The sequence below is a fragment of the Lingula anatina genome, chromosome 2 (assembly GCF_051362555.1).
Source record: "Lingula anatina isolate TDL-2025a chromosome 2, LinAna3.0, whole genome shotgun sequence".
NCBI classification, from domain to species: Eukaryota; Metazoa; Brachiopoda; class Lingulata; order Lingulida; family Lingulidae; genus Lingula; species Lingula anatina.
In genome coordinates, this window is record NC_141768.1 from 21,830,569 (window position 1) to 21,858,248 (window position 27,680).

The window sequence follows — 27,680 nt, forward strand, 5'->3', positions numbered from 1 at the left end:
TTGCAGTATAAATATATTTATTGGTCTACGTGCCATAAAAAACTACACTTTAAAATACTTTAAAGCCCTTTAATTCTTTTCAAGAATAATGGAAACACTTAAGAAATTCTGCTTCAGTCAAATGAACCCTTGAGATATTTCTGATTTATATTGGCAAAATAACTTATACCTAATCACTTCTCCTAAACCTGGGAACACTGCATTCACAGACAAATCTCTTCAGCACAAAAGTGCCCTTGGGCAAATCAATATAAAATGATGAATATATTTTAGTTATATTAAAGTTAGTAAAAGGCCCTAGCCCAATATGCAGTATCATAGGTTGGCTAAAATTAAAGACATACAATTTTGTACAAAAAAGTGCAATCTGTCAAGGTGTTTTGTAACTCTATAATAATTAAATTCAACAGCATTACAACATCATCATGCATTTATATATATATATACGTATATAATGGTATATTAATATAAAAGTTCATGAAAATCTAATTCACATACAATACCTAGATGCATCTTGTCACTATGCAAATTACAATTTTAAAAAATCGTAACACACAATGAAATCTTCAGCTACATTCTGAAAGGAAATCTCTTTGGTTTTAATTTATTAGGGATCACTTTCTTTGTATTGTAATATATGAACCATATCTCATGCAGCACATGTCCATATGTATATATGTGATTGATAGGTGGAGATGTTTTATTCTGTTTGATCATTTCATGGTGGCATGACATTTAGGTCTCAATATAAAAAGTACATTCTTTGGGGGTAAAATAAAAGCCATACATCATGCTTACAACAATTGTTTTTGGGCTATTTTGGCACAAATGGAAAAAATCAAATCCTAACTATAAGGGTAAAAAATGTAATAAAAAAGCTTGGCACCATTCTCATTATTATGACATTCATAAATTCCTTCGTTTCAAAGACCACCTTGTCTTGATTAATCACAAAAAAGTGTGAAATCATTCATCCTATAACAATTTGTTTTGTGAAATGTTTTGTTTTTTTTTATTACACTAACATTTATACATCAATGCATTTGTATGTAACCTAAGTTTACCTATCTGTACATAAGTTATGTGATTTATCTATTTAAGTACTTTTTTGTAGAGTTTTCACTGCTGCCCTTATGCTCTCCGCTTGCGGATCGTCTGGCTTTTTCTCTAAGTATAGGGTGAAGTGGGTGATTGTCTCCTCAAGGAGGCTGGCCTTGTCTAGGGCGTGATTGTCCAGACGGAGCAATTTCTCACAGACTAAGGCAAAGTTTTTGTGCCAGTAGCTTGGGAAAATTGATCCATTATCTTTAATTGCTTTCTCATACAACTGAAAAAGAAAAAAGAAAACCTGTAATCAACATTTTTAACAGAGAACTTGAGGTATTTTCAAAATTGGTATTAAAAAAGACAGTTAATTCAAGGAAAAACAGTGGCCAAGATATTATAACTGTTATCATCACGTATCAGGCACACCACGGGACAGAAGGAGCATTAGGGAGGATTAAGAACAAGTTAGCAATCATAGATTAATACATGTACATACCCTGTGAGATTCTACAAATAATGAGGTCTTGAGATCTTTGTTGCTCGTTTTAGTGGCTTTATCATACATATAGAATGCACTGCTGATCCTAGAAAAAGGTGATCAGATAGTGAAGTATATCCAGAAAAATCAAACACTCATCTTATTTTTTCTTATTCTCCAATTGAAATGTAACTTGCTTGATAAAATAGACCTCAAGATGTAAATTTACAAAAGAAAGTCAAGGAAAATTCTGAAATCTAATCTACAGTGAGAATATATTTACAGCTCTCACTGCACATGTTCAAGATCCATCATTTATTAATTTTTAAAGAATAATTTTTAAGTATTTTTATCAACTTCACAGTTTTATATGTGGCATACTGCAAGTGCACTAATGGTATCACTTCATGGGCCATCAATTTTTATCATCATTTTCACAAGTCTACAAAGAGTAGGATTCTTCCAAACCCCCTCCCACCGTTCAGAGAGTATAAGGTGAAAAGCTAAAAATAATGACCTTTGACAGCAATTTGGATCATCATTTTAATATTTTTTCCAAAAGAGTACATATCAAGTGGAATAACCCCCTCCCCCAGCCTACAGTTTGTAGACTTGTGAAAATGATGATTAAAGTGGATTACACCCTTTATACATTCCATTAGAAATTCCAGTACTTACTTTGCCTGCCAAGATTCATGAGTTGCAACTACTTCCCATGAAGTCTCAGGAAAACTTAAAAAAAAAAGAGAAAACAATTGAAATTACACAAATACTTTTTGAAGAAAAAAAGTAACAGAGGGAACACAAACAACTTGAAACAAGCTTAAAAAATTATATTTAAATTATTTAATAATAATTTTAAATTTTGATTGTGGGGATAAACTTTGCCCAAATGACTAATTTAATATACTCAAACAACAAACATCACTCATACCCATCATAAGGGTAGGACCAGTTGCTGGTGATATCCTGAGTTTCCAATCCCCACTTGTGAGGAATAAACTTTGTCCCCTTTTTAACAATCTTGGAACAAACTCCATATGGCCAGAGGTCATAACTGGATGACCAGGAAGGGTCACGGTCCTGCATTCCAATACATACAAATAATGGAAACCTGAATATATGAAACAGTTTGACAATTTATACAGTAGCATCAAGGTTAACGTGTCTGGTAGAGGTAGATAAAACAAGTCAACAAAACAGTTTATGTCATAACACTATGAACAGTTGTCTGCAACACTATCAGTAAATAAAATGGTTGTATGATCCCTTTAGGAGCAAAAACCTCGAGAAAGGTATGCCTGTAAAGGTGTACTTCAGTTTGGGCTGAATAATGCAACTGTGGTTTACCACAGTTTACGTCATACTATTTAATAATAATACTGAAAAGACCTCACCTATCATAATTAGCCTGTATCAAATGTTTAAAGTTAAAGGAGATGCCACCATCTGGCAGGTGCTCATTCTTTAGTGACCAGAAGCTGCCTGGAAAGGCAATGGTGTGGAACTTCCTGGTCATTGCTAGTGACCACTCATAGCTCAAGATCTGCAATGGTAGGTTATATCACTTAAACATCGCTGTTTTCATTGTGAGAAGATGGACTTATTGGTGTTTTATTGGGATTTTGGTCACAAGCATAAATACATTATGCCAAGCTGATTGTCTATACTGACTTTTGAATTAAACTTATGTGTAAGATGTAAGGTTTTATTGAGATTTTGGCACTAAATAAAGTTAAAGACTATTTCAAAGTCACTGTATTTGGATAAGTGTGTCAAAATTTGTGGTAAGACTTGTATATCACCAATACCATTTAAAATTATCAAACAATGGCTGATTGGTCACATAAAAGTGATGTGGACAACAAGCCACAAGCAAGAATTTACTGAGGATATATTCCATTTGTGTCATCTTGCATGACACTTCCATGTTACAACCAATGCCTCTCTTCATTCAAGATGGATACTGAGTACTTCTCTTCTAGACAGGGGAAAACTTATTGTACCTTACACGGCAGATATTGGAGTGAGAAAACAATAGCTGTGTTTCCACTTTAAAGTTGAAGTAATTTCCCACTTAAAGTAATTGCTCTACCATGTTACTGTTACCCACCTCTTGGTCTATTATGTTTATGTCTGGTCTAACATTTTCACACAGGTGGAAATATCTGAAGTAAAATGTAAAAGATGAAGGATAAAGAAACATTATGCTGAAGTTATTGTGACAGTGCCGAAGAAATTACTTCATTACTTATAAAGAAAATTACTGCACAAGAGACAAAACTGGAATATCGCCAATATAGTGCTTGTACTTTAGCACTTACTAGTTTGTGTTATCACTGGCAATTTAAAAAAGTTTAAGACACACAATAATACAAATAATGTTTATATTTAGAAAATCAGCTCGCATGGTTTGTCATTTTTTCTTGTAATCATTCCATGATGGTGACAAAAACTTTACCTAATGCTGATACTTGGCAAGTCACCCTTAAGGAAAATGACAGAATTCTGAGGGAATGACGACAGGACATTGAGTGCAAAGTCATGGACCACATGATTTCCACTTTGGTTGCACTGGTGGAAATTTACTTGCTGAATAGAAGAGAAAGAATATATCAGTTTATGAAAACAATATGTAAATGTGTACACATACGACTAATGCTGACAATAGCGAATTCAAATGATGCACAACAGTAACAAAAACTATCTAACTAAGGCTCCGTTCACATGAAAAATCTATTTTCTAAAAATCTATTTGCGGTATCTTGTGATCACGGTCTGTGCCCTGAATACCCTACGGTGTAATTACTGGCAGCACCGAGAATTAATTACAGCTTTGGAAGAAACTGGCTCGCGCTGCCCGTAATTACACCGTAGGGTATTCAGGGCACAGACCGTGATCACAAGATACCGCAAATAGATTTTTAGAAAATAGATTTTTCATGTGAACGGTCCCTTACAGTCAAAAAAGAAAGAAAAAACTATCTTCAGTATTTTTCATTAGAAGGACATTCAGGAAGAAGGAACTAGACTTTTTTCAGCTCTGTGATGTATTAATACTTACTAGTTGAGTCAGAGCCACAGCTATGCTTATTATGAAGGCCCCAGAGGTACTGACTGTGTTCATGGGGGGCAACTTTGATGACAGGTATCTGAAGAGTACATACAGTAATTTTGATGCCAACTTTTGAAGCTGGAATAATGACTTTGAATGAATCTAATTTTTCATAAAATCTTAATATTGGAGTGCATTAAAACAAAAGAACATGCCTCTTTGTAAAATTAATTTCATTTTTTGTTCTGTTGGCAAATGGACAAGATTTCATTATTCTAAATTCTTCTAATTCACATTCTTACATCAGAAGTACCTATTTATATAATGAGACAAAAATTAGGTGACGGATTTTGGTTAATCTCTTCACTCTTCAGTGAAATGAGTTTCTTTCTTTTTATATCTCATTGATAATAACCTATTACTATTAATATTACTTACGAGGTAATAGTATTAAAACCAACTCCAGCCAGTACTGTAACCACCACATCAGTCTGCAGCCAGAACCTCTCCACCTTTAATACAGAGTAAAGGCTTTACAAATATCTTATTAATGTGCAACCAGAACTTCTATACCAGTTACACAGAGGAGATTACTCACACATACAGTCAACAGTCTAGTATTGTAGAACAACAACCTACCTTAAAATCACAAATGGAAAAAAACTAAATCTGTAATCCTTGTACTGTAACTGAACCACATAAAAGCTATAAATATGCAGAAAAATATAACAGACAGATATAAGAACTATGAAAAAAATATTGTGAATAAAGCAGCGTGCACGTGTAAACTCACCACTCCTTTAAATAACGGGTTAGCGAGATTGAGGTTTGCTCTCCAAGCAAAGAACAAAGTGTAACAGAGTGACATTAGGAAGAACGTTAACACAGAGCCTCCTTCATTTTTCCAAGCCCTGAAAGAAGTAAAAACAACCATTAATTAGAAAGTTAATTTCCCCCAGTAGAGTCTAGTAACATTTTTTAGTAAAGAGATGATTTCATCTGTATGATAATGGTATCAAATACATGGTGATATTCAAAGAGTATTTGATTGGATGTTTTGGGGTCTTTAAGTTCACCTATCTATTATAAATACTAAAATAACTCGATATAAAGTATATATTACTTGCTTACCTCTTAAATGAAACAACAATTCCAACCAAAGCAAGAGTTGGCCCAATATATAGAAAAGATGTGATTGTATGATCTAAATAGAAACTGTAACAAAGCAAAAATCAAGGATAAATTTTTTTCATTAACTGCATACAACATTTACTGTATGTAACCTTGAATAATTTTCATACAAAGAAAATAAAACTAGCACAGTGATATAATGTAATGAAACAGTGCAAATATCAAATACTAATCTCTCACAACTTTTGAAAAAAAAAACACACTTTACATTCTCAAAAAGAAGCTTAGTCCTTCACACTGATGAGTGATACACGAAAGGATGTAGACTAATTAAAATGCCAAGCTGAAACTCAACATTACCTTAAAAATGTGTACATATCACTTCCAACTTGATCTTTACCCTGCAACAGGTAGACAAACATCAATGAAAATGTGCTTCCACAGTGATGAAGAGTTCACACCATTATATACAATTACATCAAATAAAGAAAAGAGCATTTGCCATGATAATCACCTGCAACAAATCAGTATTCTACCCTAAATAGTGATATCTCATTTATCTTTTTCTATAGAAACCAAGCACAAGTAACATGCTGTCCCTATAAATTCGTCATTTTGATACAAGCTATAATTCACAACCCTCTTACTTCAGTACTCACCAAATCAAATGTCCCATATTCCTGCCTGAGAAGATGTCTAACAAAGCCGCCCCAAGTTCTCTGGTCTCCCCAGGTATACCGCGCTGTGTTCCAGTATGCTGATAGCGGTAGGTAGATATATGGCAGCAAACCCAAGAGGAAACCAACACCAAGTTTGACACACAGGATCAAAGACAGCAGCTAGAACAGGGCAAAATTATCAGCAATGAATTAAATGATATGTTTTATGTCATTGTTTTATTTTACATTATAAAGAGTAAATTATCAATGCTGAATATAAAAGTATGTTTTATGATTTTATCTCTAAAGAGATGAAAAAATTAAGCATGACAATGAAAATAACTGGAGCTATGACTGCAGTAACAAAAAAAAAAAAAAAAAAAAAAAAAAAAAACTCTTTTCTATATTATTATTTTTTGAAGTACTTTACCTTGTAAGATGCTAGGCTGTACATAACCCAGAAAACTATTAACATTACGTACACAGCAATTGTATGTTGATTGCATAGTGATAGTCCACAGACAAAGGCACCCACAACTGCAACCTGATAAAATAATAATAATTCTCATACGACATTACCTTGATTCTAACTAGAAACTAGCTTACAAGTCAGCATGTCTGTATCTGATAGAATCTGCACTGCTTATACTTAACTTTGGATCTTGACATAAATTGAACCAGTGCGGTATGAGAAAAGAGAATATTAATACTGACACATTCTATCTAAGGCCACACTTTTTTAATTTTATGGATGACATCCTGCGCGCGCACCGATTTTCGTCCGTTCTCCAAAAAAAAAAAAAAAAAAAAAAATTCCCCCCCCCCCCAAACCGCCCCCCCCCCCCCCCCCAAAGGAAGTCGGTTGTCGCAAACATCGTTATTGAATTTGCCGGAAAATGCAATCGGCAATTCTCTGCTAATTCCGCAAGCTCCATACTGTCATTGTCGACTGCGGAGACATTCGAGTAGTTCCGAGTGTGGAAAATGAGCTTTCTGCGCATGCGTATTATCACCACATGGAAATATGGCCGTTTTGCCGTCAACTTCATCTCTAGCATTAATTTCAAAATACACGACAATTAAAGTCATAAAGAGAACGGGGGCCGTTGTTTTGGATTGGTTTGCCATTGATATTGGACATGGAGATATCACCCTTTTACAATTTTACGAAAGGCTGGCCGCGGCCAGCAATCATCGCCCGGAAAATTTCAGTGACATTCTGTCCAAAGCAGCACATACCAGTTTCTTTTTGGAGCAAAAAAAGGGTCGACAAGAGCGTCGCGGTATTTGGTGGACTGAAGGTCGGACAGGCCACCCGATAGTTGGCTGCTAGCGTGTGAGTCGAAGTAGACAAAATGGCATCGACCGAAATTACCTTAGTAGTAGGAAGCATAGGCCTATCTTTGCTTAATTTTTTTAACAATTCTGTGAAGTGTTTACAATGCTTTAATTTTCTGAGAGTACAAATAAAGACACGCTATTTATTTGATATTTGTTTTATTGGTTTCTATACCAACAGAATGCATGAAATAACCTTAAATAGATTTGGTAATATGCAGCATATATATTCATGACTTTTTACCTTTCTACGAAGTAGGCCCTATTCACAATGCTTTAATATTTTGAGAGCATGGATAAAGACATGTTGTTAGTTTGATACGTGTTTCTGTGGTAAATTAGTGTTTCCAGCTGTGTACTGAAAACATAACTTTTCTTAAGCAGTTTTTTTTTTTTTTTTTTTTTTGGACTGTTTTTTTTTTTTTTCGCCCGCTCGCACCGACTTTGGGGTCCCCAGAGGATGTCATCCATAAAAATAAAAAAGTGTGGCCTAACCTTTGGTTTGAGTTGCACTGGACTTTGTTCAAACTGAACTGACAGCAGCATCAGGAGTGCTATGAAGAAATTGTTGAGACTAAAAACCTCTGCTGTTGTAGCCCAACTCCAAGTCAATGGGCTGAGGGCAAACAGTCCTGCTGACAATATGGCCGCCGGGTGAGAACGAGTTAACCTGGGAGAAATAAACAAATGTCCATGGAATAATTAATTCTTTTTTTTTTTACCTAATATCCAGAATTAAATAAAGCAAATATTTTAATAATAACTAGCATCATACAAAAAGATTTAACTTTATCAGAGATCATTTTAAAGTATGCCTATTAAATAAAAATCACATTCAATTGTAACAAAAATTTTATTAAATTCTTTACAAGATATTTTTCTTCAATACCTTTCCAGTTTCTAAATTCTCAATTATTAAACCAAGAATTTTTTACCATTATATTTTTCCATTCTTATTATTGTCATCCAGTGAATTCTAATATCTTATCTTTGTATCGTTCGTATCTTTATCACTAAATGAACTTAAAAGAAAAAATAATAACTTCTTAATCAACTGTAAGTTCTTTTCTTCAGTATTCACTCACCTAAACACTGTAAGCTGTAGTAACACAGCTGCGGCAGCTGCTACACTAGCATTTAATATATGTGCTCTATAGGCTACATTCCCCACTGGGAGCAGGCTGATGGCCAGCTTGCTGATCATGGTAAATAGTGGGTAGCCCGGAGGGTGGGGCACCTGTAACATTATTATACATGCTCAAGTGTTTTACAGTACCAGCAGTGTGTGTGTGCTCACACATGTGCGTGCACATGTATTATGGCTGATGAATGTTCACAGGAAATCATATAATACTGGGAAAAGTTATGGCAATTTATGTACACAAACATTATGAACTCAACATGTGTTCTACAACTCAAATACTTTGGCTTAACTAGCAGAACAAAGTGCAATGCAGAGAGATTATGGCTTTTTCCAGGCACTCATCATGAAGAAATGACCACATAGAGACAACTGGTAAACATCCTCGACCACAACAATTGGAACACCGACCTCTAGGAGGTCAAGCATTCATAACTATTTTCATATATGTTTTGTAAACGGAAAAGACACACAGAAAATATGCCTACAAATAAATAAATGAATAAATATATAGAATCTGTCTCATTTTTTTCTAGTAAGAAAATAAATTAAAATTTTATTTGACTTTAAAATTTTTGTCCATTACTAAGTATAAATGGGCCCTGATAAACGGTAAACCACAACCTAATGCAACTTGTTTAATGCATCAGCACCAAGGCACTTACGTTTTTTACTTACGCAAATTCAGCTCTACTCAGTCTGTTCAAAAGTTCATGCAGCTTAGTGGTTTTTTGATTGTCATGACTAAAAGTACCCTTATATATACAAGATATTGCTGAAAACCACCAGGAAAGCGTTGTGAACTTCACCTGCATTTCAAAAGGAAGCCTACTGAAGGCATTATGGATAGGGGTTATATTGTTGTGCATGAGGTGAGTTTTAGAAAAAGAAGTTTCTAATTTTTGCCTATACTCTATCAGAAATATTTAACACATTAGTAGGTTGAAATTCTTATGAGAGAGAGAGAGAGAGAGAGAGAGAGGGAGATGAGGGTCAGAGCAGTATTTCTTAAACTTCTTGTTTAATTCAACACAAAAAAAGTAAACTTTTTTTCCTCTTTTAAATATCAGCTGAATGAGACTATTATGCTTTGGCCAGGCTACTAAGTTGTCAACCCCCAAACCATTTTAGTACAGTTAGATATAATACTTGGTGTGAAAAGGCCATTTTTCCTGTACATAACACTCTTTCCTTATTGCTTTATCAATGGCAAGGCTGTTGGAATGTAATGGTATAGATTGTTTATTATTTGAAACTTTGGTCACTTGTTAGTATCAATAACCTGTCATAATAATGATTTGAAAGCAGAGTTGACAGTCAAATGTGCAATCAAGATAACTCGGCAACTATCTAGTTCTTAGCAATACTGTAGCACTATTTAAATAAAAGCAATGGTCAATGGTCCAAGGTCACTAATTTGCCAGCTGAGCCATTAATCTTACAGACATAAAGATCAAGCGATGTTTAGCCTCATCAGTGAACTAATTTATCCTTTTGAGGTCAGGAGTAATGGTTACCATTCAAAGTGAATAAAGTATTTTCCTTATTTAAAAAGTCTGAATATTTAAGCTGGTCCAGTATGTGTAAGGTGTTTTTCACATCTGATGCTATAATTAAGAGATACAGTCTGTATTATTATATTTGGAAGGTCCTAATATGTGATTATGATACAGGGTGTTTTATTTGCTTTGACATATTAGTTTGTTACTCTTTGGGTGGAAGCTGATAAATTGATTGTATCAAGGGAAAGGCTATGTTTAGGTGACTTTCTTATGTAAAAGAGAGGCTAATAAGTTAATTTTTCATAGTGTAACAACACACTGTATTGAGGAAGTATACTGCTCGATGTGAAAAAGGCCTAATTCTTGAAATTTACTGGCCTAAATTTATTCAAAACATTTATGCAAATTGTGACCCTTATCAGCTACCTTGGAAATATTGAGAAAAAACTAAAGCATAATTTCCCAACTTACCCCTAATTCATGAGCAGCCACAATAAGTTCTCCTGAAAAAAAAAGCTCTAAATAGAAAAAACAACTACAACAATGAATAGTTCCTACCAAATTAGCAGGAAAAATGATTTTCATTGCCATGTTACAGTATTCTTTCTTTTAAAGATATTTTGAAATGGCTAAAAAATATAGCTAGACTCTTCACAAGAAAATAATGCTTCCTAAGGAAAATCACTTACATTAATGGCATTTTCTTCCTTTTCAATAGCAAAATTTAATAGCACAATGTTTCTAAAACTTAATTGATACTCAAGAAGCAGATATTAGGGTCACTGTGTGTTTATGTGTATGTGTGTTGTGTGTGTGTGTGTGGGGTGGGGGTGGGAGAGGGGGGATGAGGCAGGTAGTTATCCATATACAGAAGTCCCTATACCTGAGTCTCCTCCAGGCAGGGAGGGATGAAGGGTGTATAGGTAAACAACCCATATTAAAGTCCCGCAGGCTGTAATTATGGTAAACTCTGATCTCTGGTCAGTATCAGGGTCTGCACGCACACGTGGTGCAGCCTCCACAGGTTTGACGTTATTTTTGCCACTGAAAAGAAAACAACCACTAATCTTGATCTTTTATCTTCATGGTTCTTTAACTAAACGTCCACATGATATCAGTCCATAATTATACCTACATGTGCGTACAGTATACCATATGATATGTCATCTCATCTTCTGATGTCATTTAACAAGATTTCAAGTGCATATGTACTGGACATTTTAAAGTACATATGCATGGTGCACATAGTATATTTGAAATAATAACTTAATAACAATTTAATAATATATGTTCAACATGCTAAAAATAAAATTAGTGTAATCCAACAGAAAAAAAAACGGGTTAAAATCAAAATGACTTGCATGCTAGTGGGTAGTTTTTCATTCCATAAAAAAAATTATCTCCAATCTCATGCAGGAACTGTAGAGCAAAACCACCATTCAACCGACAAAGTACGACCAAGTCACTGCGGTTGGTTCGATCGTAAAGAATAATAGTAGTTCTGAGAATTTAGCAAGGTGTTGGTTGGCACATATAATAAAACACGGATATAACAGTTTCAAGTAAACTTCCTGGTATTCTGAAAAAAATTGATTTAACAACAACGCGTCAGGGTACCGGACGGATGGAAACGAATTCCGTAACTTGAGACGGTCTTTGAACCAGTCTAACAAAAAATAATGTGTAAATTTCAAACACCTTCTTCCTCCTTTCTCTCCTTCGGTGTTTTTGAAGTCCTTCGTTGCTTTTTTCGATTCTTCTTTTTCCTTTTTGTGAGTTTCTTTTCTTTTTTTAGAACCCATGGCGAAAGCTTACTCTCCCTCAAGCGGAAATCTTGGGAATTCCTTCCAAATTAGCCGCCATTTCTGTCATCGTAAGGGATGGACACGTAGATGCATATCAGGTTACATTTATATCAAAATCAATAATTGCATGGTACAGAATCCAATTAATATAACCAAATAATATAAAGGGGGGTTTCTATCATTATTGAATGAATACAAGTATCTTTACTTCTCACATATAACTTTGAAGCGATCGGGGGTTTTCCATTTCCACTTACGTTCCCCGGGCACATGCAAGGTCACCTAACGATGGCAGACAGAAAAACCGTGAGTGTCATCCATTATAAACGTATAATCGATCTGACTTGTAGTCTCCGTGATAAAAAATGACGTATTTTACATTATAAGGAAATATGTTATCAGATATGCATGCAGGACTATTTTATTTCGGTTTGTTATTTTTTATGAAAATGACGCAAGTTACCGATACAATCTCTGATAGTTGTCCTGCAAGGTCACACTCCCGTAAAATTGACGATGTAGACAGTGTTATCAGCGAAAAGGTTTGTTAAAATCAGTCTGTTTGTTCATTAAAACATTTAGCGTCGTGATGTCTGTTACGGATGCTGACAGAGAACCCCCGTCGTAGTACGTCATTAAATCCGTGTTCAGTGTGACAAATCCTCCGCAAATCCTGTCGTTATCAGAGTGACCCAGTATCTAGATTTAGGTTGCGGATTCCGCCACCACTGTATAAATACACACGTCATGCACACACTACACGCACAGTCAAGCTAGAGCACTACGTATCTGGATCCACATTTGCATAGACACAAACTTCAACGACATGGCATCAGTACTCAGCAGCAATGGTCTCATAAACAACAGTGAAGAAAATTTCACAAAATTTGTAAGTACTAATGCACTTTGAAATAAAATCGTGGAAATTGTTTTTTTTAAACTTTTTTTTCGCACAACTTGAAAATTAAATTTTTTGATACAGGACTCTTTCTAATATTGACAGGTGTGAATTATAGATACTGAAGCTTGAAAAAATTATTGGATTTACAGAACATTAAGTAGTCTGTTGAACTAAATATATACATGTATATTTTTCGTAAATCAAAAAGTCCATTTTCGATTAAAAAATCTTTCAGTGAATCAATTTGGTACTATTAAAAGAAGTGTTAATGTATATTTGGGATATCCAAGGTTGATTTATAAATTTTGATTTGCTTGTACTGTACTAAAACATATTTTAGGTGGTTTGTCAAATTCGAACAAAATTTGCTTTGTGGAGGTTTGCAAAGACTACCATGTTTCAGTTATATTTAAGATAAGTCATTCAACATTATGTTTAAATTATACTTGATGCCAAGAAACTGGCAAAACTTCCTCATAAATTGCTTGCGTGGTGCTTGATGTAAAATGTGTGCTATCTCTTATGGGTGATAGCAACAGGTAATTAAGAGCCATTTGATCAGTTTGGTGTTAAATCAAAGCTGTTCAAACATAGGTGCAGTAAGTTACCAATAGATTCAGTGTTATTTCAGAGAGAAACTGTAAACATAATTCTTCAGTTGTGGATTTACATGTTTTACATAATAGTCTCACCAAAACCACGACTAACAGAATTCATTGCTATACATGCCAGTACAAATACTTTCATGTATTTTGTAAAGCCATGACTTTTATAGTGATTTTGCACATTTCTGATTTAGAATTTAAATGCATTATTTTCCTCAAACTGTTGGTTTTATAAAACAAACATTAGTTAAGGTCTGTTATTTATCCATTTTGCCAGTCAATAATATACAGTCCAAAATGATTCAAAACCTACTAGAATATTTCTCTTGGCTTAAAATTAAAATTCTTTTACCACATAATTGTAAACAGGGGGCTTAATAAACTAAAATCCAAATATATCAAATTTTTTGAGTGTAGCATTTGTATTACATTGTATTGTATTGTATTGTATTGTATTGTATTTGGCTCTTCATTAGATCTTTATTAGAACTTAGATGTTCTGATTATTTCTTTTTGTTTTTCATGCAAAGTGTGCCTAGTCCATTCATACCTTGAAATGTGCATTATCTAAGTTTTATGAAAGTTATTGTCAGTTGAAATCAAAAACATAAATTGCATAACTTGTAAAATGTGTTTTAAACTTTAGTATGAAGCAATATCATTAAAGTGTTATCAGTAATCTTGAATTGTTAATTTTATTATTATTATTTATTTTTATTTTTTGCATCATTTAAGGGAGCATTCACCAAAGGCCACCAGCGCCGTGGAAGTGAAATCGAATTCCAGGAGCTGACTCACCGAGATGCTAAGCAGGCAATGGCAAAAGAGCTGTACAAGCTCATGAACACAGTGCCTACAGGAACTAAGGAGGTAAATTCACCATAGAGAATTGAAAAGAAAAGGGACAGCAGAGAGGCAAATTTTGGTTTTGCTTTTGAGGCCTTAGGTGCAAGAGTGAACATCCCTTTTGAGTGGAAAAGGTCCACAAAAATCAAAACTGACTGTAATAATATGAATAATCTAATTTGGTTTTAAGATATTTTTTACAAAAAAAAAAAAAAAAAAAAAAAAAAATCAAACAATTATATGTTACATTTATGACATGTGCTCACATTTGGCTTTTGTAACCATTTCCTTTACTAGATATTTTCATCAAATTGAAAAAAAAAGTAGGTTTGGATAAAAACTTCTTATGTTTTATGTTTTATGACGAGGCCATATTTTAAGCACCAAAGGACTAGAAATTTTAACAAGACAGCTGGTATCATGTTCATGTTATCATGATGCAATTTAAGTGATAAGTACTTAATGTGCTTATTTTAATGTGTCTAGAAAGATATTTTGTGTAGTTCGGGGATACCCAAATGCCTGTCCATAAGTAACTTGAGGTTAAAAGTGTCTGTGACATTGAAGAGAGGACATTGAGAGGACTAATGTTATCTTATGTAAATGGGAATGTGATAATAAAGAAGGGGCTGATAAGATAGATGAAATGTTTGTTCAGTTTCAAAGGGCTGTCCTATTCCAATATCTTTTTATAGTTACTCCTCAATCAGATATGCTTTTTGACACATACTATAGTCCCTGCAGTTCAAACATTTCAAGTCATCTATCTAACTCATTATTAGCAAAACATGTTGGGAAAAACAATTAAAGGGTTTTGTCTGAATTTTAATGAAAAGGTACTTAAATTTACAGCTTTATATTAAATTTACAGCTTTATACACTGTAGCCCTGTGGAAATTTTTGTACTTGAAACAAGAGTGGTTAAGGACCCAGGTTTATTTATTTCCCTCATAAGATTTGCCCCCACACATCATTTGTCATATAGAACTGACTGCCACCTGAAATATGGATTATTTATTGCTTGTAAGAACTTAAAGCTTAAATAAATGATTAAACCTATAATAAACAGCTGAATAGTTTATGGAATGGTTTTGAAATTTTTATGAAAGCTTTCTTCTCTTATTAGCTACATTGATTCAGATGATTGAATGGTTTGATTCTCTGTTTGGGTAGCATTAGTTATGTTTGACCTAGATCTCTTACAGGTTAAGTCACTTTATCTGTCCTTGAAGTACATTTTGTAAATGCCCATCTCATTCTCAGTACATCAAACAATTAGAACTTTTTATGTTTTTATGATTTGGTTGACATCTGCACTGAAAAAAGAGCTCATTTCACTAAAGTGCCAAGTAGAGAGATTATGCTTGAACATAAATTCAGTCTATTTTATTACAGAATTTAAATGGTGTCACCTTTCATGACACTACATGTAATAAAGATAAGGGAAGGTTATATTTATATAACAATCTGAGTTAACTACTTTAGTACATTTATCTTGCTAAGAAATTCATACAAATTACCGAAAAATTAATTTAAAAATTAAATTCAGTTTTTGTTCATTATCTTTTTTCATAGACAGTTGAAAAAGAATTGGATGGATTCCAGCGGTTATTTGACCGTTTCATGGTGGAAACAGGACCATCAGTGGAATGGGAAGACATTAAACTTTTACCCCAAGAAGCAGTAAGTACAGAGAATGTTTACAAGAATCCCAGTAAAGAGCCAGGATGCAAGTTGTGGTATTAGGCTGTATTAAAGAAGACTTATTATTTTGATAATAATTTGCGATGCTTCTTAGGGTTTGTATGATGGTCATATGGACATCTGAAAGAAGAAATGTGAGAAAATGAATCATTTATAGAGAAATTCTTTTTTTTTTTACATTTCATGATTTGTGATACAAGGTCACTTTTGATTTGTTCATAGAAGTTGAGAGACACAAATGTTAGTCTAGGACAATAAATTATTGCAAACCTGGAGTCTATACATGTCAAGTCTTAGTGGACATTAAAGCCATTACCTTTTGTAACTCAGAATCTAATTTGGTATATTTTTACCCATCCCTTTCATGATGAACCTCTTCTTACTACTGAAAAACACATCAGTCTAGTTCAGATAAAACACCATTGATGGCAGGGCTATCATTTTACTAAGTGACCAGTGGTCTGTTTTTCTGATTTATGACTGGACACAAAGACCCCAGATCTCTTGTTACCTCATTCAAGTGATTGATAGTAAGTAATTATACACTGTGTTCAAAGACTGAATTTTTGTAAAGCCATTCTTTATTGGCTTGGATTTAAGGGATGAAAATGTTAAATTTCTTCTTCACCAAACTAACCAAAAATTACAAGTTACAATGGAATGCCCCCCCCCCCCCCAAAGAAATATTGGACATTTTGTTAAAAGGGGTACTGTATATGCTATCTGAAAAACAAAATTGCTTTTTCTTTTGTTAGTTTTCTGCTGCCCTGGGTTCACAGCTTACATAAAAGACAAGTCTTATCTATGGCTAAGTTTTTTTTTTTTTGCTTTACATGATCCATTACAACCATTATGTTATCTTGAAAAGGTAGCTAGTTTTGACTGTTTTTTTTTCTCAAATTTGAAAAAGAGTTGGTTCTAATAATATTGCCAAGAGGCAGTATCTAGGTGGGTCTGGCAATTGAGCTGGTTCTTAGCCCACCTTATCAATGAAAAATTATGAGGACATGCTGCCAATGAAACAGAGGTGTATACTCGCTGTCACTGTGTCCTTAACTTACAGATTATAAAAAAAGTACAGTATAAGCAAACACACACACACACACACACACTTACACACTCACACATACTTGTCTATGTGTACCAACCGAGGACATCAGCACAACACCATACAACCGAGGACATCTTATTCCTTGGTTAAATCAAAATAAAAACATTCAATTTAGGGTAAAATCTATTCGAGTATGAATGTTATAAATTAATTTTTTATAAAAACTAATTTTTTGCTGACAAGAATTTTACATTCTAACCGAGGACACACACGGACACACACACGGACAGACACTACACATTACAACCGAGGACATGCATGCATCTACATGTAATAATGATTGTACTTTTAATGCAAAGCAAATTTTATATAGCGTTACTTTGCAGCAATTCACATTTTTATGAAATTCTTTCATATTTAAGGTAAATTCCAAAATAACACCAGAGGTGATGATTAAATGAACAGTTATACAATATTTAATGCTGGGCTTTGCCACTTTTTTAGAATTGAAGATTATGAGATAAAACATCAATTAATTTAGGAAAAGAAAGGATACTGATGAAATAAAATAAAAGACCAAAGAAATTCGTTTTCAAACATTTTATTTTCATAATGCTTATTTTCTATTTAGCACTCTTTTATTATCATGAATTTTATATTTTGATAACACAAAGTGTCGTCCATTGGATACAGACTTGCACAGTACACAATTTTACAATTGAGGACATCATGCCAGCAGCACCCAAAATTGTGCTTTCTTCCAATTTGATGCAATATTATATAATGCTTAACAGCATAATGATCATCAATTTTTTATAATAAAATATTAGTATCATGAATATTCAGAAAATGTGACTAGCAAAGGTTTTCAGGTTCATGGAACTCCAAAGTCATACTTTGAAAATGCTAAATGTATACAAGAGAGCACTGTACTGAAATGGGTTTCTTTCCATTTTTAACTTTTTTACATAAAATAATACAGTTTACTGCCATTTCACATGATCAACTAAGAAAATTGTTGAAATGGCAAAAATATCAATATAACAAGTTTAAATGTCCAATTTCCTCCATTCCGAACATTGTGAATGATTGAATCTGACAAACTACAATGATACGAGTTCATTTCCATTTTGGCACTTTTTTTACACAATACAAGATAACAGGTTTACCACCATTTTTATATAATCAACTAGCAATATTGTCAAGACGCAGAAATTGTCAAACAACCCATTTTACATATCTAGTAAATTCAATAATGAGACTGTTTACATGCCTGACAATCAAATCTGAGGAAAACCACTTATATACAAATAAAAGCTGAAGTCCCTCAAAACTCAACCAATCAATCTTATTTTTAAATTTGATTTGTATATAGATAACATTGATCACTCTTGTGAGTTTAATGACAACAGGCCTATCGGTTCTCCCTGAAATGTGCTTACAGTGTTACTAATATGCTTTTACTAATAATCATCAGTTCTGTGAGTTTCATGAAAACAGGCTTTAAGTTATTGGTTCTCCCTGAAATGTGCTTACAGTGTTACATATATGCTGAAAAAAAAAAAAACAAACAAAAAAAAAAAAACAGCATAACATTTGAAAGAAAAGGGCCTGGTCTTGCTGATTTTCAATCTTGACCATTCTTTTACTAATAATCATCAGTTCTGTGAGTTTCATGAAAACAGGCTTATTGGTTCTCCTTGAAATATGTTAACAGTGTTGCATGTACACTGAAAAAAGGAGAAAAAAATGCAAAACTTTTGAAAATAATCACCCCATTTCCTCCATTTTGAGACACTGTATTACACAGTACATGATAACATGTTTACCGTCATATTTATATAATCAACTAGCAATGTTGTAAAGATGCAGACAATTTCAGAGAAACACTAACATATTTACATATCTAGTTAATTCAATAACGAAACTGTCAACATGCCTGACAATCAAATCTGAGGAAAACCACTTATATACAAATAAAAGCTGAAGTCCCTCAGAACTCAACCAATCTATCTTATTTTTAAATTTGATTTGTATATAGATAACATTGATCACTCTTGTGAGTTTAATGACAACAGGCCTATCGGTTCTCCCTGAATTGTGCTTACAGTGTTACTTATATGCTGAAAAAAAAAAACAGCATAAAATTTGAAAGAAAAGGGCCTGGTCATGCTGATTTTCAATCTTGACCATTCTTTTACTCATAATAATCAGTTCTGTGAGTTACATGAAAACAGGCTTTAAGTTATTGGTTCTTCCTGAAATGTGCTTACAGTGTTACTTATATGCTTAAAAAAAACAGCATAACATTTGAAAGAAAAGGGCCTGATCATGCTGATTTTCAATCTTGACCATTCTTTTACTAATAATCATCAGTTCTGTGAGTTTCATGAAAACAGGCTTATTGGTTCTCCTTGAAATGTGCTTACAGTGTTACATATATGCTGAAAAAAAACCAGCATAACATTTGAAAGAAAAGGGCCTGGTCATGCTGATTTTCAATCTTGATCATTCTTTTTAATTTACTAATAATCATCAGTTCTCTGAGTTTCATGAAAACAGGCCTATTGGTTCTCCTTGAAGTGTGTTTACAGTGTTGCATGTACACTGAAAAAAGGAGAAAAAAAATGCAAAACTTTTGAAAATAATCACCCCATTTCCTCCATTTTGAGACACTGTATTACACAGTACATGATAACATGTTTACTGTCATATTTATATAATCAACTAGCAATGTTGTAAAGATGCAGAAAATTTCAGACAAACACTAACATATTTACATATCTAGTTAGTTCAATAACGAAACTGTCAACATGCCTGACAATCAAATCTGAGGAAAACCACTTATATACAAATAAAAGCTGAAGTCCCTCAAAACACAACCAATCAATCTTATTTTTAAATTTGATTTGTATATAGATAACATTGATTACTCCTGTGAGTTTCATGAAAACAGGCTTATTGGTTCTCCCTGAAATGTGCTTACAGTGTTACTTATATGCTGAAAAAAAAAAACAGCATAACATTTGAAAGAAAAGGGCCTGGTCATGCTGATTTTCAATCTTGACCATTCTTTTACTTATAATCATCAGTTCTGTGAGTTTTATGAAAAGCCTAGGAGAGCTTAATTTGATAAAAAGACCTTTAGTTTAAAAATATGAACTTACTGAATATATAGACATCTGAGATATAACATTAGTTTCAGTTTAGTCTGCCCTTTACAGCACAACCGAGGACGCGGAATTTGGTCCGCCCTTTACAGCACAACTGAGGACGCGTGTGTATAGCCCGATTTCAGACAAAAAGTTGGACAGTATTTCTGATACACTCGTGGCGGGAATTTGGCCCGCGCTATACAGCATAACCGAGGACTGGCTCAGAATAGCGTCAAATTTCACCACCTAACTTGAAATGGGCCCCTTTATGCATTCCACTGCTTATGTCAACCGAGGACGTCCTCGGTTGGAGGTGTGTCCTCGGTTAGTGGGTTTCGGGCGGGTGTGTGTCCTCGGTCAGAATGCGTGCACAAGAGCTCTCTAACACACACACACACACACACACACACACACACACACACACATGCAAATTCAGTAACAACCGTCTCAGTACTTCCTTCTGAATCAACGTTTATGTATTTTTGAAAAAAGGAAACAAGATTGTAAAGAAGTCAGCTGGTGTGCCTTTTTTCATATTAGGTGAAGGTTAAATGTAAAACCGGTGTAAGGAAAACAGTGATAATTTTTGGGCTACTAAATTACATACCCAGTAGAAGTCTAAATAAATTACTGTTATGGCTTTCTTTGCAATTTGATGTGTCATTCATATAGCATTTAAAACTTTGGTATCAGAAAGTCAGTTTTGTCAGCATCAGTGAGGATGGCAACTCTGTATGTTCTTTGTCTATAAACTGGCGACTACCAATAGAAAAGGGTTTAACTATATGCATTTCAAAACATTCTAAAGTAATTTTTATGTCTAAATATCCTGCAATGCACTTATTCTTCCTTATGCAGACCTTAAAAAATGATATCCCCCTCCCCCCCAAATAAAAGTCCCTGATGTTGATATTCCCTTTCAATATGTTTGGAAGACAATGTAAATAGAAATAGAATATGATTTGTTTAGAACAAGGTTATTTAAATTTAAATGATAATATTTGCAAATGTATTCACCAGCATAATTTTTCATGTACTAAATATGCTGGTTATGTTCTAGAATATATAACTTAAAACTGTGTCCTAAAAATCATCAGTACATGTATAATGAATTTCAGAATACTAATGAATTTTAATTTTGAAGCTTAGTTTGTTTGCCTTGCAGTTATCGGGTGGTTTATTTGTTTTGTTATTTTAGTGCTCACATTGGTGCTTGGTGTGTTTTTTTTTTAATAAGTGTAACTGGTTATTTTAGATGAAGAAATACAAGGACCTGGAAATCGACGAGCCAGAACCTGCTTTGATGAAGCAAATGCTGGACAAACTGGTAGTGATAAAGCTAAATGGTGGTCTGGGGACCAGCATGGGGTGTACGGGACCCAAGAGTATCATCCAAGTCAGGAACAACCTCACCTTCCTGGATCTCAATGTGCAGCAGATTGAGGTAAGAGATAGGCAGACAACAGAGGGTGGGGGTGGGCATGAAGGATTGGTTTTTCTTTTCTTTTTTTTTTTTTTTTTTTCTTTTTTTTGGAGGGGGGGGGAAGAGAAGTTTAGAAGAAAGTGGGTGATGGATGACAAATAGTTAACCAAAAGTTTCACTGTATTTGCTATACTGAACATGGTATGAGACTTAGTGAAATTATATATCAACTGAAAGAATATAATATCTCCAAGCCGAAAACTTGCCTGCTTTATATAAATTCCATAATCCTCTAATAAAATGGAATGGATAATATGTAATAAAATAACTTGTTGATTAGAACTTGTTATATTATTTACTTTATTTCACCCTTCAGCCATTGAACACAAATGCTCATCAGGGGTAAAAACATTTTAGATCACCAAGTTGAAATTTCGTACATTCAAAGTGACCATTCCTTCCTCTATTTTTAGTACTTGAACAAGAAGTATGGCACAGATGTCCCCCTAGTGTTGATGAACTCTTTCAATACAGATGAAGACACACATAAAGTACTGAGGAAATATAACCAAGTCAAAGTCAGCATATTCACTTTTAATCAAAGCAGGTAAAACTAATTTAAGTTATTTTACCCCAGTAGCCTTCTGTGTAATTCATATTGTATTAGATATAGCAATTTTTTTTTTATAAATGAATATTTTTAAAACAGTTTTCACAGAATTAGTATATCTTTAACTTGATCAAACTACAATATTTTATTCAACAGGTACCCACGCATAAATCGTGAGTCATTGTTGCCAGTGGCCAAAACAGCTACAGGGGAACACGAAGCGTAAGTTTTTAATTTTATGTCTTAAACTTTAAAATCAGGACAATTTTTTCTTCACATTTAAGCTGCTCTTTTACTTGAATAAACTCAGTAATGAGTTTGGTTGGAGAGTTTACATGCTCACTTCCATTCATTGATAGTCTGACCCTTTGAACCAATCCAGTATTTATATTATGTTTAATAATAAAAAAAATTTTATTTAATACCTAAAAATACAATTATTTTGTCTGTTTGTTCTAGGTGGTACCCCCCAGGACATGGTGATGTATATGAATCTTTCTACAACTCTGGCCTCCTGCAGAAGTTTTTAGACCAGGGAAAAGAATATATGTTTGTCTCCAACATTGATAACATGGGAGCCAATGTGGACCTTAGTATCCTTTCTAAAGAACAAATACAGTAGTATTATTTTCTTTCTCATATGAAAAGGACTTTTCGTCTTAAAGTCAGAAGTCATCTTGTTTTATTGTATAGAATGTTGAGAGGGTTTTTCACTATTTTCTTTACAATGTGGGTGTAAGAACATGTATTAGGGTAACTAACACATATTTTCCTTAATTACAATTAAAAGATATCTTGAACTTCTTGCTGAACCCACAGTCTAAAACTGCAGCCCCAGAGTTTGTAATGGAGGTCACTGACAAGACACGAGCAGACGTTAAGGTAAAATGTGGATAGATGGATAAATATTTATTTATTTTTCAAAACAACAGTAGGGACTGACAGTTTCCTGCTGGAAATAGAAGTAACATGATGTTTCAGTGAAATTTATGGGTGAATACAGCGTGGCATATTCTGTGTAGGAAAATGCTGGTATTGAATTATTAATGCAGTGCTTATGGTTGGTTTTTATCATTAGAATACAGTTGCAATGTCATACAGGGAATATGAGTTCGGTCTCAGTATGAGATGTGTTGTAAAACTGCCCCCTCTTCCTTTTAGGGTGGAACTTTGGTTGAATATCGAGGAAAACTTAGGCTGTTGGAAATTGCACAAGTTCCCAAAGATTTTGTAAGTTTATGCTTTATTTACAGTTTCATGGTGATGTTGCAGGCAGCCTCTATTCCATCAGTTTGACTTCTTTATATGTTACCCTGTTAACATATTTATATATATAAAGAATTACCTGATATAATTTGTTTATTTATTATATCCTTTATTCTTTGTCTTGTAAGTAAAAAAAAGATCAAATCTAGAACATATCTAAAATAACTTGGCAGTACATATTGTGTTTGATAATTTTTTCAAATTGATAATCTGTTCATTTTGTTTTGTTCACAGGTTGATGAATTTAAAAGTGTCAACAAATTCAGGTAAATATTTTGTTTTGTAAGGAATTGATTATATGAGTCAGCGCATGCACCGGTACACATTTGGTAAAATCTCAACTGCATTTCTTAGGCAAAATTTGATTTGAAAAATAACTTAAAGTACTAAAATATTTTACAAGTATTAATGTTTTTTGTTACTTAGGATTTTCAACACCAATAATTTGTGGATCAAGCTTGATGCTGTACGAAGAGTAATAGAGGATAAAACAATTCACATGGAAATCATTGTCAATCCTAAGGTAAACCCACCCTCAAAAAAAAATAATAATAAATAATAATAATAATAATAATAATAATAATAATAAATAAATAAATAAAATAATATTAATAATAATTAGATCCTTTTTATAATATGTTATGCCACTGATTAGAAAAATACTAAGTGGAAAAACCTTATTTATATTGCATGGTGGTACAAGTTGTTCATAGTATAACATAACTTGAGAGCTTTTTTCCTTGTGCAGCATCCAATGCTCATTTGTGGTGTGTTATACTCTGCTATGGGGGATATTATTTATAATGATTTCATTTATATATATTTGATCATTTTCAGACCATGGATGATGGCACTAATATAATTCAGCTGGAGACTGCTGTGGGAGCAGCCATCAAAAGCTTTGAGGGAGCCATGTGTAAGTACTGGCATGAGATGGCCATCTTAACTACAACTGGATGGGGAAGGGAAGGGTGCCATGTCTGATTATTTATCTGCAAATGGGCAAAAATTTGACAGGAGAGAGAGAGACAGAGAGAAATTTCCATGTTAGGAAAAACGTTTTTTGCTTAGAGTTGTAAAAAGTGGGATTGTGGCTGTTGTAGTTATAACATGTTCAGAAAACTCCATGCTACTTCAGTCATACAAGGAAATCACATGATACAACAAGTTTTTTTCCTGTCATTAGGTGTAAACGTTCCCAGGTCACGCTTCCTGCCAGTAAAGACATCTTCAGACTTGCTCCTTGTGATGAGCAATCTGTACAGCCTGAAGACGGGTCAGCTGACCATGAGCCCCAAGAGGTCCTTCCCCTCTGTGCCTCTGGTTAAACTGGGGACTAGCTTTACAAAGGTAAGTTCATTGGGTAGTGATGAGGCTTTGCCTCTGTCAGATGGCACCAGTTGTATGCAGAAGTCAAACATGAAGGTAGACTGAAAGAGAGGGGTGAGGTAGTCGTTTAGGCAGAGTGAAAATCTGATCTTTGTGCTGAGAGATTTAAAGTGGAGTGAACAGAAATTGACCACTTTATTTTCTGTTGACAAACTTCGTGATAGGACTGAAGTGGCAGAATGTATGAGTTATTCAACTTATGGATACCAAGAAAATAAAATAACGCTTGCTTATTATTTTCAAATTTTAGGTGAAGGAATTTTTGTGGCGTTTTGCCAGTATTCCCAATGTGTTGGAATTGGACCATCTGACGGTATCAGGAGATGTCACGTTTGGAAAGGGAGTGACACTGAAGGTAAGGAGACCCAGGATATGATAGTCCCTTGAGATAAATATTTATAAAAAATATCATAAAAGAATTGGAATCATATACTGTCATATTCAACTTTTTCCCTCTCCCTCCACCTCGAAAAATATAAAAAAGATAATAAAATGATAAATAATAGTAAAATTAGAAAGATAAAAATTAATAATAATATTAATATTAATATTAATGGAAAAGATGAGAAAGATTATAAGTCCAGTCATTCAAATCTTAAGATTGAACTTTTCATATGTTATAGTGAAGATATTTAGACATTTTGTAGAGAACTTGTCTGGAAGGGAATGGTTGATGATGATTTAATTGTTGTCTTTTTTTCTTCAGGGCACGGTCATTATAATAGCCAACCATGGAGAAAGAATAGACATCCCTCCAGGAGCCATTTTAGAAAATAAAATAGTCTCGGGCAACCTCAGAATATTGGACCATTAAAAACTTGAGCAATCTCACCATAAAGGAATGTCTCCAGAATCTTGTATATATAGGATATTCAAGTTCACAATCTGGATCCAATTGCCTATTGAATGTGTTATTCATCCACTGACCGTAAGAATATTTGCTTAACTTTGCTGCCTGCTTTGAATGGCAGGGTGTTTCAGAAAGGCTTCAGAAAGTACATGAAGTGAATGGCTGATATGAAGGAAAAGGGAAATGAAGAGAAAATGTGAGGGACGGTTGGTTGAATTATTGAAAGGCATAAAGTACTGCAGTCTTCAGCTACAGCTGTTACCAGCTTTAAGCATGCAGTCACCAATAAAATAAGGACCACATGACTAGATCAGCAGTGTCCTGTCAGGGGCACAGTCCATATAGAATATTTTTATCTTTTAAGATAAAATGAAAATAAAAGATAAAATTAAAATGTTTGATACGGAATTTGAAGCCATACAAGAACATGAAGCTCGGACTGAAATCATTAAATAATTTGTAATAAAAATACATTCATGCTATTTCTTAACTGATGTTTTTCAGGGAAAAAATGTATTATATGCCATGTAATGGCTTATGGTAAAAAAATGGACAAGCCCATTTTAAAGTGGTCTTAGAAACATCCTTACAATAGTCAGCATCTCATAACAGAGAGATGGTTTATGTCAGTTTGGGGCACTTGCTATCAGAGCCAATGTGTTTCAAAGAAGAAGTGGTATGCCTTTTAGTTTATTGCTACGTTATAACCCACATGCTGCCATTAGCCTTCAGTATGCCGTTTTAAAAATTTGAATAACAAGTAGGCAGCACGGTACTGAGTGGGTTGAAAATAACCTTAAGTTGGTAGTCAGTAGTTATCTTATCTGTGGGGCTTAGGTAGTCTGGATTAGGGGTCAACCACTAAATTAGAACAAGGAATTACATCAGATGTAATTCCTTGATTAGAAGTGCATTTATTAAAACGCGCTCTCATTTATTTTATGTCACGTAAATTATTTACTAATCATGCTAAAAATAGTATTTATACATTTTGTTATATGCAATGAAGGCATTTTCTTTGTTTTTCTAACATTAAATACAACAAATTGGTAATTTTTAATTTTTAAAGACCTGCCAATTTTAACTGTGCCATTTTTTTGTGTCAAAGACACAGTGCTGTATGAGGTGTAGGGTTTTAACTTGAACTTGAGATATGACATAGTTCCATAGTTTAAGCTGGTTACAGTATTCCCGTTTTGTCTCGGTGTGATAATGTATTGTATTTTAATAGCAAGCTGTTGAGCACATTGCTGATATTTCTTAGTGCTGTGACCTATCTGTGCATCATGGTAGATATGCTATAACTAAAGATGGAATCTTTAACCATTTGATTTTTTTGTGTGATTTACCCACAAATCTGTTATAATAATAATAACTGTCAACTATTTAATCCTGTTTTCACTATATACACGTTTTTGACATGGTGTGTCAGTACATGAAATGGCTTAAAGATGATTGTACTGTAGCAAAATAAAGTAATAATAAATATTTATGCTACAATTGTTTTTTTTTTGTTTGAAGTGGTCCCTTTTTGCCAAATTAGTTTGTTTTTTTCTTTGTTTCACTTGATTTTTGTTTAAAATTTAAACTAAATGAACTGGTTTATTCTGACAGTTGAGATGTCACTTCCTCTCCAGATATTCTACAGCATTTAACATCTCCATTGCTCTTTTTCAGCAGCAGTGATGGCACCATTTTAATAATAAAATTCAGAAGAAGGCATG

The 27,680-nt window shown here is 33.7% G+C and overlaps 2 protein-coding genes across 7 annotated transcripts; one reads left to right on the top strand and one right to left on the bottom strand.

Annotated features, from left to right (window-relative positions):
* On the bottom strand, positions 1-12,790 carry LOC106172741 (protein O-mannosyl-transferase TMEM260-like). 4 transcript variants are annotated; one of them, XM_087003794.1, is made up of 20 exons: positions 12,620-12,790; positions 12,050-12,216; positions 11,235-11,395; positions 10,823-10,854; positions 8,794-8,945; positions 8,204-8,378; positions 6,801-6,914; positions 6,371-6,550; positions 6,072-6,112; positions 5,712-5,795; positions 5,374-5,491; positions 5,019-5,092; positions 4,590-4,677; positions 3,987-4,117; positions 3,639-3,693; positions 2,923-3,071; positions 2,460-2,639; positions 2,204-2,257; positions 1,544-1,631; positions 1-1,327 (listed from the first exon to the last, which is right to left on the bottom strand). In XM_087003794.1, the coding sequence occupies exons 2-20, from the start codon at positions 12,151-12,153 to the stop codon at positions 1,097-1,099; spliced, it is 2,211 nt and encodes a 736-aa protein (XP_086859920.1). In that variant the 5' UTR covers positions 12,154-12,216; positions 12,620-12,790; the 3' UTR covers positions 1-1,096. The 4 variants fall into 4 exon arrangements, 3 of the variants coding, with proteins under 3 accessions (XP_086859920.1, XP_086859922.1, XP_086859921.1); XM_087003796.1 differs by lacking the exon at positions 12,050-12,216 and having other exon boundaries at positions 12,620-12,753; XR_015332761.1 differs by lacking the exon at positions 12,620-12,790 and having other exon boundaries at positions 1,243-1,327; positions 2,460-2,608; positions 12,050-12,327.
* LOC106172757 (UTP--glucose-1-phosphate uridylyltransferase-like) lies at positions 12,342-27,456 on the top strand. Of its 3 annotated transcripts, none has more exons than XM_087003801.1 (15): positions 12,342-12,462; positions 14,398-14,532; positions 16,084-16,191; positions 21,674-21,862; positions 22,315-22,448; positions 22,608-22,673; positions 22,911-23,044; positions 23,242-23,333; positions 23,613-23,681; positions 23,952-23,983; positions 24,144-24,240; positions 24,555-24,633; positions 24,904-25,067; positions 25,357-25,461; positions 25,813-27,456. In XM_087003801.1, the coding sequence occupies exons 1-15, from the start codon at positions 12,427-12,429 to the stop codon at positions 25,918-25,920; spliced, it is 1,548 nt and encodes a 515-aa protein (XP_086859927.1). In that variant the 5' UTR covers positions 12,342-12,426; the 3' UTR covers positions 25,921-27,456. The 3 variants fall into 3 exon arrangements, with proteins under 3 accessions (XP_086859927.1, XP_086859924.1, XP_086859925.1); XM_087003798.1 differs by lacking the exon at positions 12,342-12,462 and adding an exon at positions 12,520-12,698; XM_087003799.1 differs by lacking the exon at positions 12,342-12,462 and adding an exon at positions 12,857-13,045.
* Positions 27,457-27,680: the final 224 nt, after the last annotated feature.